Here is a 13,449-nt window from a genome sequence, read left to right as displayed (position 1 = left end):
AATTTATGTAATTTGCTAAAACGTCTATACATTCTATGCGTCTTTGATGATTTAATGAGATTCAGAAAGCAGTCGGCCCAAGGCCGTTACTGCCACTTTCTCAAATGATGCCCCCTGCTGCTATTAGTGTGCAATAAGCCAGTGCTGCTTATTGGAAAATTCACCAAATGAATGGAATCTAAATAAATATATAAATAAATGCAAAAAACTAAATAAATACAACAATTTTTTGCAGCAAAAAGACTTTTGCAATAATTGCTTTTGCGCTGCTTCCACAGTTACAGAAAGGACAAAAAAAAACAGTCCAAATACATCATGAAAATATGTGTTTGTGAATATTTTATTACGAAAGACGTAAAAGATATAATCGTGTAAAAATCACAGAACATGAGACAATCATACATTCTTATGCAGCCCCTGCATTCCTTTTATATAAAAAACTAAACCCTTAATAGAGTCTTCTTACGTCACTTTCCCATCTAAAGGCCACATAACTGACACAACGTTTTAAAAAAAACCTGCCATAATTGGAAATGCCATGATTGGAAACAGACCCATCTACTTGCCGTTTAAACACTCTGAATTCACTTCTACTGTATATGGTAAGCATGGTGGCATTGCATCCATTGCTCAGCCATCTTAAATAATCAGTGATGATTAGACATATTCATGTAGTTTATATGGATGCATTCTACGATAGAATCAGAAACATTTGAACTCTATGCATTCTGCATTTAAAATCTATGCATTCTGCATTTGAACTCTATGCATTCTGCATTTGAACTCTATGCATTCTGCTTTTGATGCTTCATGGTGCTTCCCAAAAATGTGGTCCTATAAATAGATAGCAGCTCAGCAGACAGTGTGCATTAGCACAAAATGAAGACTGAACACTAAGTTACTCCATAGGAAAGTGCTACTAGAATCAGGTGAAGACATTCCAGTTTATACCCATCCTTCCCCACGTCCCCTTACGGCTTCCTGGGCTTGGCATTGGCTTTGGGCACCACTGTCACTGTGGTGGAGGCGGAACGTGAACCCTCCAGGTTTTGGGCGGTGCAGGTGTAGGTGCCCTGGTCCACGGCCCTCACCTCATCCACCATGAGGACGGACAAGGATCGTTGCCGTAGACGGCCAATGTTATTGGCTGGCTCCACACTATCCTGGGTGTAGAGGGGTCGACCAATCTGTCGGAGGAAAAATACAGGCATTTCACAGACTTTATCTTGGCAGTGGGATTAAACGTTGACCCTTGTTAATCTGTTGAGTGACTTCTGAAGTCATTCAAATGTATTTATATGGCAAGTTTACTACAAGACTAATCAGTATTGGGTTCAGAGTCAGTTTCATTGCTGGTTTAGTGTGTAGCAAGGAGATGAGCCTTGCTGTTTGTGTCACTGTTGAGTAAATTACCTGCTGTCCTGGATACTCCCAGGTAAACTCCACAACAACATCCTGTTCTCCCACCACAATGCACGTGACCTGGAGATTTGACCCTACGGACACGGAGCTGGCAGAGGCCTGGATAACAGGGGCAGGAGGGGCTGCCGGGTCTATGAGAAAAGTGCAGGTGTTACAGTTCAAATTACTCACTTCTTCTTTGAGACATTATGACATAATTTTTACGGACACTAAATGAGACATTATGGGATTTCAGTGGTATTGTGTTACAGTTAAGGGATACAGTTTTCAAGTCTCTATATAGAAATTCTTTGTAATTGTGAGGTATGTTGTCAGTTTGCAAATTTGTTATGGCTTAGAAAAAAAGTCTCTTGACCAAATCCTTACAGTTGACATAGATGAGCATGTACTTGGTTGAGCTCTGCCTGAGGTTGCCCAGGCTGGCCTCACAGGACAGGGAGCCGGCATGGTACTGCTTTGGCCGGTGGATGGTGAAGCCTCGTTTCACGTCATACGTGATCTCTGTGCCGTCCACCTTCACCTCTTCAGGGGGGAACTCCCGGTGCAGAGTAACCTTGGCCTTGGGGTTTGTCACCTGGCAGGGCAGGACGGTAGGCCAGTTGGTGCGCAGCTGGATGACCTCGTAGTAGTCCGAAGATGGGACAAAAAGCTCCTGAGGGTCTGTAGGTGAGTCAGAACGGTTTTATTCAGTGTCTTACTGGTACCCTACTCAGAATATGCTGATTGCAGTTTAGACTTTTTAAATTTTGTTATTGTTGCAGACTTTAAACATTTGAATATTGGTTGTTGTTGGAAGCCAAAACCTACAACAAAAACAGTAAGCTAATATATTGTTTTTCATTGGTTTTTCTTTTTTTTTACTGTAAATTAAGCTTTTGCATTCATTAGTTCTGTCACTTAAAGAAAAGAGAGCGTCACCTGGGAAAAAGATGAAGACCTTGACAGCTTTGTCGTACTCTTTCCGGCAGTCTGTCTCCTCACAGTACATGGGGTAGCAGGTGTACTCGCCAGTGTCCGCTCCAGTGGAGTTTGCCAAAATCAGTGTGCCATAGCGATCATGTTGAATCATTCTGTTTTTTTTAAAGAACAGCTGCGTAATTAAAACCATTTTGAGGTATTTTGAGGAAAAATAGTATAAGGAAAGGTAAAAAGTATTTTCATTGCTGCCTCTATATATTTTATTGTATTTGAATTTATGATCTTAAAATCATCCATCATCATCTGTTCACAAATTAGTTAAGGATATGGGAACACTTTACTTTCACCATTGACATATATTCCACTGTTGACATGGCAACCTATTGGAAAGGCTTACTTGAGTCTCCCAGCATCCTCCTCCTCCAGGTAATAGGGCACCGCCCACTGGACAGTCCCTTTGCAGCGGAGCTCCAGCGTCTCCCCAGAAGGCACGCTCAGGGTGTCCCCCACCCTTTGAAACTTGCCCTTGTTCACCACCTGGGTGAGGTACGTCCCCTGAGATGCCTGGGCTGGCTGTCTCTTTTTTGGTTTTGCCGTGGAAGTCTTGGTTTTCTTCCCCGCTCCTTTCCCCGTCCGGACCTTTTCCTTAGGTTTCTCCTCTGTGGCGCTCTTTGCATCCTTGTCCTCGTTTTTGCAATGTCCTTCAGAACAAGGCAGCACAAGGATATTAGAGTAAGTGCTTTCGAAATCACAACAGGGCCCTTGTTGGCAGACGAACAAGGACTTCCTAACTACAAATCCCAATTAACTCCACAGCAGGAGGTTTTTGCCTTATTTAGTTACTTTTGTTTTTTACACCATTATTAAATATTTAGCAATAAAATATTGAGCATGCACTGCGTACTACAATGAAATACTCTTTCCTCTCAGTTCAGTACTAGAACTATCTATTTGTCATACGTCACAGAAGAGGCAAACCTCAGTGTAAACCAGACAGTTGTAAACATGACCATATGGCAACAGGAGGAAAGAGACTTACCAAACTGAACGACAAGCAGGGACATGAGCAAGGCGCCAAACATCATCCGCCACTTCATTGCTGCAGAATTAACTTCGACCCCGGACGGTGAGCAAGAGATTAACTCGGGAGAAATTCAACAGCAGTTCAGTGAGAAAAAGGGCAAAATGATGGAGAAATACAGACAGACCAGAAAGAAAGATAGAGAGAGAGAGAGAGAGGAACGTTCTAGAGAGCAGAGGGAAGGTGCGTGCAAAGTCAGTGGTCAGCTGTTTACCGGAGTCATGCAAATTCTTGTCAGGAGACTGGCATGAACACCCTAAATTCCTCCGACTCGGCTCAATGGACCCTTTTAACTGCGTTTAGGCCAATCAGCAGCCACCCGGGGTAGGCCCCCACATTTGTAATAGCAAAGAATGTTTATTTAGCTGCTGAAAAAGTGTCCCTGGTGCAACCCACATTCTGGACATCCTCCAAACATGGTGCAAAACACGAGATGCACGAAAAGTTTGAGTACAAGTACTTGCGAGAGTTACAGTGAGTTCACATCATTGCTGTGCAGTTTTACTCCACCAAGCAACCCCCCAAAGTGAAAAGAAAGTGGGTCATTGCTTCTGCTTCGTCAATACTGCACGGAATCTAAATTTGTAATAAACATGGTCTTACTGTGCTGTAAACATTCCCTATGGTTACGTAAGACTCATTAAGAGATAAGAACTCATCAGACTGGAGCTTGTCAGGGCACTGAGTTTGCAATCTATACCCTGAAAAGTCTTTACAGTGCAGTGACCCAGTTTTCAGAGGAGCCAAGCCTGGTGTTGAATTTGAGCACCTAATCTGCGGTAAATACAGGACAGGTAAGCCTGTGTGAATGGGTACATTGTTTCGTCTGCGTTTGGGGCACTAAGACGGTAATAAGCCTTTCTTCTTGACAACTTACTCAAGGGAAACAAAGTAGTGTGCATGACCAGGTTGTGACCTTGACTCTAATTGTACTAGTTAAGCCAGAACATGTTTGAGATTAGTGTAGGGGTTGTTTCTTTATTTACAGTTCATTTGAGCAGCAATGTCATTATTAATAGTTATATAAAGTCCGTAAAATGGCAACAGTATGCACAATGTTAGACAATTCTGCTATACAGCTAATGCAGCTACGGAGCAGTCAATTAGTTATTAATATTTGGCCCAGAAGCAATTTATCTGACCATCACTACAAAATGTAAACATGTGCCAAACTCTCCTGCTCAGCTCCCCATAAGGACATGTCTCTCTACATTTATTCTCATTTTCGTTTGATTTAAATTGACACTAAATTAAAGGTATACTTAAATATATAAAAAGAATTGTACAAAAAAAATCCATTCACACAACAGTAAGCCTTCTTCAATGGTAGCATTTCAGAGACATAAAAACATTCACTAACATTCCTCCTGCCCAGTGTTATTAAACAACATTGGCATCCATCCGTGGCACTAAGGCTGAGCTCTTGACATACAAACAAACTTTGGTTCCTGAGGTTTATGAACACTCTTCTTTGGCTCCGCCTTTCCCAGGTTTGTCCTCAATGGTCTCTATGGGGACCAGGTTATTGAGCAGCCTCTGTTTCTGGACACTGTGGCGGACCCCGTACCCAAAGTATATGAGCATCCCTGCACACACAGAGACGGGAGGCAATATAATACATAATCATATTTTTTCATCCATAATAACACTTTTTAAACACACACACACACACACAAAACACACACACACACACACACACACACACACACAAACACACACACACACACACATAGGCCTATATCTACTGTATGTACTTGTGTGTGTTCAGTATCTTTATGTGCTTTGGGATGAGCTTTGACTGGTATGGGGTGCTGTACATGTATGTACCGGATTTTGTGTGCATGTACGTGTGTGTCTGTGTGTGTGTGTGTGTGTGTGAGTGGACATGTGTTTAAGACAAGAATGGTCTTCATCTAAACCACCATGGACAGTGAATCTAATTAAGTAACAAGTAAATAGGGATGACCACAGCTATTCTGTTGTTTGGCTTGATCTGCTGACTCACCCACAGCCATCCACACAGCATAACGGATCCACGTGTCTCCCCCCAGCTGGACCATCAGGTAGACGTTGATGAACACGCTCACCACGGGAAGCAGGGGTAGACAGGGGACCTGTCCAGAGACACAAACCTAATCAATCTGAGGAAGCCTCAGCTGAATGTCTGGGAGTATGCACTGTACAACACAAAAAAATCGCTTTTACTGAGCAGCGCAAGCTTTTTTTTTCATTCCTGCTTTCTTGGTTAGCTGTCAAGAGCCTTCAGAATCATTTCAGCAAGTACATAATTTCCCTTCACTCCATCCCAGACCAAAATGCTTATTACACGGAGACCCCTGGAGAAAAGCGTCTGGTCTGGCCCTCACCATGAACGGAGCCCGGGCTGGGTTCTGCGGCTGCCTCCAGATGATGAGGGTGGTCAGGACGAGCACGGCCAGGATGACGGACAGGCACAGCAGGCTCCAGACCTCCAGCAGCAGCAGCGCCTGGATGGCCTTCGTCATGAAGACACTCAGGATGACGACCACGACAGCTGCAACAGGGTGGGCGAGGACACATCAAAACAGCACAAACAGATGTGGGCCAGTGTGAGGACGTGTCTCCGTTTGGTCCTACATTCAAGAACTGTGAATCATTCAGTTGGTCAATTGTCTCAGGACAGGGAAGAGTAGTGTCAAAAGTTTATTGAAATACACTCCCCTAAATCTAGTAATATATTCCACTAATATATCAACATACCTTTTATATTGTATAGGTTATCAACATACTGCAAAATGAACTACAATGCTCTGTTTTACAACTTACTACATGACAAAATAAACTACAATGTTCTGTTTTATAACATATTACTGGACATAATAAACTGCAATGCTGTTTAAAATGTTATTTTATATTATAATAGTTTATGTTATAATCTATTATTCATTTAATGAGACAGATAAATACTAGGTGTTCCAGCTGGTTAAGCACAGGTGTTATGCAATGATTGGTGCTGGATTCATACCAGCAAATATGGTGCATGTTGTGACTGTTTTTGAAGTTTCCTTCGTTGGGTAGGATGGAGGTTTGAGAAAAGAAAACGTGGAGGTCGGGGACATGTGAAAATTATTCTCTTCAGATGTACTCTCTTGGTACCTGGAGAGAGGGAGTGAGTAAGAAAAAGATAGGGGAAAAACCTGTTGAATTTTAATGTATCAGATGCAAGAGTCAAAGCCTATGTCTATTTATACTCTATATACACACTGATGCGGTTGAGTCAGCTGAGGTACAAACCGGAGTATGAGAATGCAAATGGCCACGAGTGTGTAGGCGAACAGGGTCCCGATAGACATCATATCAACCAAGGCTTTCAGGTCAAATAGAAGGGCCATTATTGCTGAGAAAAAAAACAAAACAGAAACATGCCGTTTTTGCTGAGCTCTTTCGATAGAACACACAAAACATCAAGCTTGTGACAGGGTGGTGGGCACAGGAGGCCTGTGGAGAGTGGGTTAGAGGGAGAAGGAGGTGAGATGTGGAGATGGAAATGTGCACTGTAGCATAAAAACAGTTTTCAGTGATTTCACCACTGGGAAATGAGTCTTGTGGGCTTTTGCGTCAGCACAGTGTGGGAAAGACATTTTGAGATATGTTACATAGTCCTTTTTACTTAATAAGGAATACAGTGTAATACATTAAATAACAAAGAAGCACACTGATATGTTATATATTTTATCATGATTAAGGTTTTTATATATTTTATTTAAGTCAGGATTAAGGTTAAGGTTAGCATTATGTACATACATTGACCTTCACACTAATCAAAGTATTGTTCCACACTAATTAGCATAATGGTATCATTACAGTGTAACGAGGGATATGGAACTTAACGGAGTTACTCCATTTTGTTCAGTTTATTTCTGTTTTGTGTTATACCTGCTACAGAGCCAGAGGCGATGGTAGCCACGGCGGGACTCTGACGAGGGTTGACCTTGCTCAGGGATTTGAACATCAGGCCATCTCGCGCCATTGCAAAGAGAACGCGAGGCATTGGGAACATGGAGCCTAGGAGACTGAAGGTCAGAATGAGGTAATATCTGAGAGATGCAATATAACACTGAACACTGGCTTCGTTCATTTGACCCTCTGTCATAAAATGTTATTCTGGAACCTGCCAGAAGGCATCATTTATTATGTTGCACAAAGCATATTATGACTGACAGATAAATAGGTAGGCAGACAGACAGACAGACAGACAGACTAGCTAGATAAATAGATACACATATACAAACATACACACACACTCACACAACTTCAATTTACATAGGTAGTATTGATAAAATCAAATTACAGCAAATCATGACCAATCTGCAATAGTTTGCATATCACCTGTCATAGTTTTACCTGGTTGACAGGGCACACAGGGAGCCCACGGCCACCACGTATCTGGCTGCGCCCCAGCCGATGTAGGTGAAGGCCACGGGCAGGGGGCTGTGGATGTTGAGCAGGTAGTAGGGCATCATGAGGGTGATGGCGGCTGACACACCGCAGTAGGCCAGAAAACAGATGAGTAGAGAGCCCACGATGCCCAGGGGGATGGACCGCTGCGGGTTCTTCACCTCCTCACCTGTGGGTGCAGAGGAACAACTCAGGTACGCCAACAGGGACTCTTTTTAACCTATTACAGTTTTGTCAACCAATGACCTGCTTAATTTATGAATATCTTATTAACAGTTCTAGGAAAGTCTGAGTCAGAGTGCCAGGAACCATTGTATGTTTTTTTGCTGAGATAAGGGCATAGGACTGAGGGAACAGAAGATCAATCCTTGATCAAGAAACATGATTGGAGGTGGCTGTTTTTAACATGTCTGTGTGACATTATGTCATTCACGCATGTACATATACTCTGCATAGCACTGTCATTTCAATATTCATGAAAGAACTATGCTTTGTTTAAATTGGCAGACCATAAAAGCAAATATTATATATAAATTAATTTATGATGAATCCTTGTGATAGCCATAATTAGGACGTATTACTGACAGGTTTTACCACACTGCATCCGTCGCTATTTATTAAAAGTCCAGTAAAGACTACCTCTGAAAGGGAGTTTTAAACAACATTACCTGTGGTCGCAATGCAGTCAAATCCCACAAATGCATAGAAACAGGTTGCAGCTCCAGCCAGTGTTCCCTCAAAACCGTAGGGGAAGAATCCACCAACTCCAAATACACTTGTCACGTTGACTGAGGATGTCAAATTTCTGTAGACGGGTTGGAATGAATAATGGCAATGGAAACGATATGTATGGCAATACAGGAAACAATATCAACTGTCATAAACATGAATCCATAAGCTTACTCAAGCTGGGCTGTAGCGTTCTGTAAAGCCTCCTCTGTGATATACCAGTTATCAACATTTCCTTTGATGAAGCCAGATATTATTACAAAGACCAGCACTAGTATATTCACACTGGTGAATATCTTATTAACTGTTGTTGATTCCTTCACACCATAAGCAAGGAGACCTGAGATTAAAGAACAAAGGTTTTATGAAAATGTACAAACAGGGTTGTCAGATTAGTGATTTTACATTTGACATATCATGGAATCTGAAAAAATCTTCAATCTTTCAAAAAATAATTCATGTGTAGTGTAGTATTGTAGTATGTAGTGATTGCTGGGTTATGTTACTTTATTAAGCTTACTTGACTTTGCTTATTTACTTTACTTGGCTTACTTTACTTTACTTTACTTTACTTTACTTTACTTTACTTTACTTTACTTTACTTTACTTTACATTACTTTACTTTACTTTACTTTACTTTACTTTACTTTACTTTACTTTACTTTACTTTACTTTACTTTACTTTACTTCACTTACTTACTAACTTACTTTATTTTACTATACTTTATTTACTTACTTTACTTTACTTTACTTTACTTATTTACTTTTCTATACTTGACTTGACTTGACTTGACTTGACTTTACTTTACTTTACTTTACTTTACTTTACTTTACTTTACTTTACTTTACTTTACTTTACTTTACTTTACTTATTTACTTAACTAGACTAGACTAGACTTGACTTGACTTGACTTGACTTGACTTGACTTGACTTGACTTGACTTGACTTTACTTTACTTTACTTTATTATACTATACTTTACTTTACTTTACTTTACTTAGCTTATGTTACTTTACTAAGCTTACTTTACTGTACTAAGCTTACTTTACTTTACTTACTCACTTTACTTACTTTACTTTACCTAGCTTATCTTACTTTACTTAGCTCATGTTACTTAGCTTTAACAAACAAACACCTAATGAACAAAATGCATGACCTGCTAGAAGCATGATGAGCCCGGCTGCAAACACGTCAGGGTAGGCAGCCAGGCCAGGCAAGCCCATGGCGGCGTGCTTGCTTAAGTAGTCGGCCATTACATTCCCAATCATGTCATCCAAGGTGCCGCTCCAGGCTCTGGCAACGCTTGATGTGCCTTGATAAACAATCACAGGATGTTGAGACACTTAAACTCTCCAACCTTCTCCAAAAAAAACATGTGATTCACATAGTAATGTAAAAGGGTACTTGTTAGGTTTACAAATTACGTTGATTTTAATTGAATCAAAACAAACGCATCATACATATCCTGTGCTTGTTGATTGTAAAAATATCTTGTTAACCACAAAACCTTGATAGTGACCTCATAATAGTTAAATTATATTTATTCTATATGCCAAATTCCTTTTGTAGCTATGTGTTGTATTTTGTATGAGTTGTATTTTTTTATTATAGGTTTACTGCTATGATAAATGTAGATTCTTGCCTATGACGTAGGACAGCAGCAGGTTCCAGCCGGTGATGAAGGCCCACACCTCCCCCACTGTCACATAGCTGTACAGGTACGCTGAGCCCGTCTTGGGCACCCGGGAGCCGAACTCGGAGTAGCACAGGCCGGCGAAGATGGACGCCAGGGCGGCGATGAAGAAAGAGATGATGATGCTGGGTCCGGACTGGGTGCGCGCCACCTCGCCAGAGAGCACGTAGACGCCGGCGCCCAGCGTGCTGCCCACGCCCAGCGCCACCAGGTCCAGGGTGGTCAGGCAGCGGTGGAAGGTGGACACCTCGCCCTCGGGCTCCAGCGGCTTCCTGCGGGACAGGCCCAGGAGGAAGGAGCGAACCCTCTGACAAGCCATGCTGAGTGAGAGAGAGAGAAGGAGCGTGGAAAGAAGAGGGAGAAAGAGAGAGGGAGGGAGAAAGAGGGATATGGAGAGAAAGACAATGAAAGAGAGCGAGAGGGCGAGAGGGAGATGAGGGACAGTTAGAGGGAGTGAAAGATAGAGAGTTAAAGAGTTAAAGTGAGATAGACACACAGCGAGGGGACAGACAGAAAGATAGTGAGAGAAAAGAAAGAGAGAGAGGGAGAGAAAGTTGAGGTTCAGTCATGTTAACTCTGAATGCATTTCATTAATTAATTAATTACATAAATTATCACTTGAAAACAAAAATCATACAGCTTAGGTGGGGAAACTTTCCTATTCAGAATATTACTGCTGTTCCTGCTATCCTACCGTTACTGCAGCTAGACGGAAAATGTAGTGTTTAAAGTCTATGTTGGAAATTGGTGGTGAGATCAGAAGTACAGTAAAGAAGCATTAACGTATAAAGTATAAAACACAGAAAAAGCAAGTGGAATGACATTAAATTATAGATTTGGCTATACATACAGTTCATCGAGGGAAAGACATTTGGATTATATATGACTTATCTGGTGTCTTGAATAATAAAATTCATCATATCACTGGATAAATTATTTTCTACATATTCAGTTCAAATTTAATAGGACTAAGCAACAGTAAACAGTTCATTTACATACAAACATCTTGGTATGGACAATTTGTCAAAGGAAGCTGTTGTGTATTACTAAAATTACTTCAAATTCACAAAAAAATACTTTAGAAGCTGCAGCACTTACCTTTTCTAGTTTTCGCTCGGCAACAGAGGGCTGTCTTTGAAGAGAAAATTGGCAGTGGTCATTATTCCTCTAATCACAAATTTCTTTTTTTAAATGTCCAGTTCATGTGCAAACACTTTTATCAACTTTACTGATATAATTTGTGCTGAGGAAAAGCAGTTTCTTCCTTTTACACCTGCTCCCTCAACATAACAGAAAGTATACCATATTTTGCAATACCTTCTGTCATGAAATTTCACTGTAAGACTTTTTGTGTAACGGGTTATTGTAGGAGAGATCAAAGTCATTCAAACATACTCACTCTATATCAGGCACTGCATGTTCTTATGTGTGGTCAGACCGTATACTCAGCGACATTCCAAAGGGTCTTTAGTTTTTTTCAAGCCTCCTTGTTCCTTATGAAGTACAGCTACATAAAGGGAGGTGTAATATCGTACACAGGCACAAAGAAATGGATGATAAAATAAATGTCTTTTTTATTCTGGGACATTTATGAGGTGCTTTTGATACAATGCGTACAGATGCCCAATAGTGAAAATCATTTAAGTCCTCTTCGAGCGCCATTTGCTGAGATTGGTAGCGTAATCCTTAAGTAAAGCAGGGGCCATGTTCAACTCTGATAATCTCTCTCAAGATAAGGTCATACTAGAGATACACAGCACCGCTGGGAACCTTTTCAAGCACATGTGATGTGTGACTTTGTAGATTCACTACCACTCAGCAACTGCAATTCAAGGGTACATGAAATTATGCCACGATACCAAAACTATGGTACAAAGTAGTACATGTGTGCCAATATTTAGCTTGAACATGTAGTAGATTAGTATTAAATATGGCATTTCACATTTTCTCTGTGCTTTCACATTATAATATGGTGTAGTAACCAAACCGATGTACCTTTCAATGAAGCATGTTGTTTGAGGGCCCTTTGGGCCTTTGAAATTACATCTCAAGAATATTTCCATCTTTGCTAAAATATGGAGTCAGAAAAATCCTAGACAAACATTCACTGTCCATGACCAGGGTATGAACAGGCTTTTGCAACACAGCTGTGTGTGCATCATGACTCTGAAGGCGGTTTGTCTGTCCATGGCCTTGCTTTCGACCTTCTTTTTTTTAAACTGCATGGATGGGATTCACCAAACCTCCCACTCACTTATCCTCCCCTCAACTCAATCAGTCTGGTCAGAGGCCGGAGGATGGTCCAGTAATCAGACCTCTTCAAGACAAGAAGAGATACAGAGAAAGAGACAGACAGAGAGAGAGAGAGGGACAGATGGAAAGAGAGTGAAATAGGGAAAAAGACCAAGAGGAAAGTGAAATAGAAATATGAAGAAAGAAGAGAGAGAGAAGTAGGGAGAGAGAGAGAGAGAGAGAGAGAGAGAGAGAGAGAGAGAGAGAGAGAGCACAGAGACAAAGCTGCTTGTAGGGCTAGGTCTTGGTAGGCCAGCGCTCTCACTCTGCCTTTAGAGGTGCCTCCCTCCAGTCCGGTCTCCCATCAAGGGATTTCTGTTCCTCTCCAGCTCCCCTAATCCTCCCCGGCATCCAGCCTCCTGCCACGCTCTCTCTACACCTGGCACCAATGCCTCAGGCCCTCCCTCCTCCTACCTGCGTGGGCACAGGGCAGTTTTCAAGGAGGCTCGCTACAGTGAGGTACTTCTCCAGAACTTAAGGAAGACGTGTTGTGTGTGTCTTGAAAAATATTTGTAGTAGAATCTAGTGATCTATTTGCTAAAGTATTTACACCCATGACGAAATTCAGGGAGCAATGGGAAGTTGGGAAATGTATCCGCTTGCTCTAGCATGTGTCAGATGTCTTCAGCAACAACATTGATATCTTGATGGCAAAAGACGTGACATACGTCATAAAGATGACACTAACAATTTCAGTTATTTCACACATTTTTGCATTTTGCATTTTTGCACCCCTTAAAAAGTATCAAACCTAGCAACATGGTATATTTAAAGAATAATATTTCTTGTTCTTACCTTGTTGTGCATTCCAAAAATAACTTATTGCAACAGTGTCGTTAGCTTTAGGTCTGGTAAATATATCCACTCCTGTTTACTC

The 13,449-nt window shown here is 41.3% G+C and overlaps 2 protein-coding genes across 2 annotated transcripts; both read right to left on the bottom strand.

The window, feature by feature from the left end:
* Positions 1 to 322: 322 nt before the first annotated feature.
* Positions 323 to 3,631, bottom strand: LOC308366467 (platelet-derived growth factor receptor-like protein). Its single transcript, XM_080840179.1, has 6 exons — positions 3,380 to 3,631; positions 2,738 to 3,041; positions 2,341 to 2,492; positions 1,789 to 2,082; positions 1,414 to 1,553; positions 323 to 1,187 (listed from the first exon to the last, which is right to left on the bottom strand). Exons 1-6 carry the CDS (start codon positions 3,435 to 3,437, stop codon positions 972 to 974), a joined length of 1,164 nt encoding a protein of 387 aa, XP_080696305.1. The 5' UTR covers positions 3,438 to 3,631; the 3' UTR covers positions 323 to 971.
* Positions 3,632 to 4,116: 485 nt separating this feature from the next.
* On the bottom strand, positions 4,117 to 13,449 carry LOC308366658 (cationic amino acid transporter 2). Its single transcript, XM_080840386.1, has 14 exons — positions 13,368 to 13,449; positions 11,680 to 11,787; positions 11,379 to 11,412; positions 10,230 to 10,600; positions 9,744 to 9,899; positions 8,762 to 8,927; positions 8,527 to 8,663; positions 7,805 to 8,027; positions 7,337 to 7,473; positions 6,695 to 6,797; positions 6,426 to 6,556; positions 5,788 to 5,954; positions 5,427 to 5,535; positions 4,117 to 5,007 (listed from the first exon to the last, which is right to left on the bottom strand). Exons 4-14 carry the CDS (start codon positions 10,597 to 10,599, stop codon positions 4,877 to 4,879), a joined length of 1,830 nt encoding a protein of 609 aa, XP_080696512.1. The 5' UTR covers position 10,600; positions 11,379 to 11,412; positions 11,680 to 11,787; positions 13,368 to 13,449; the 3' UTR covers positions 4,117 to 4,876.

This window comes from Sprattus sprattus, assembly GCF_963457725.1.
Source record: "Sprattus sprattus genome assembly, chromosome: 6".
Lineage (NCBI taxonomy): Eukaryota > Metazoa > Chordata > Actinopteri > Clupeiformes > Clupeidae > Sprattus > Sprattus sprattus.
This window is presented reverse-complemented; position numbering and strand designations above follow the sequence as displayed.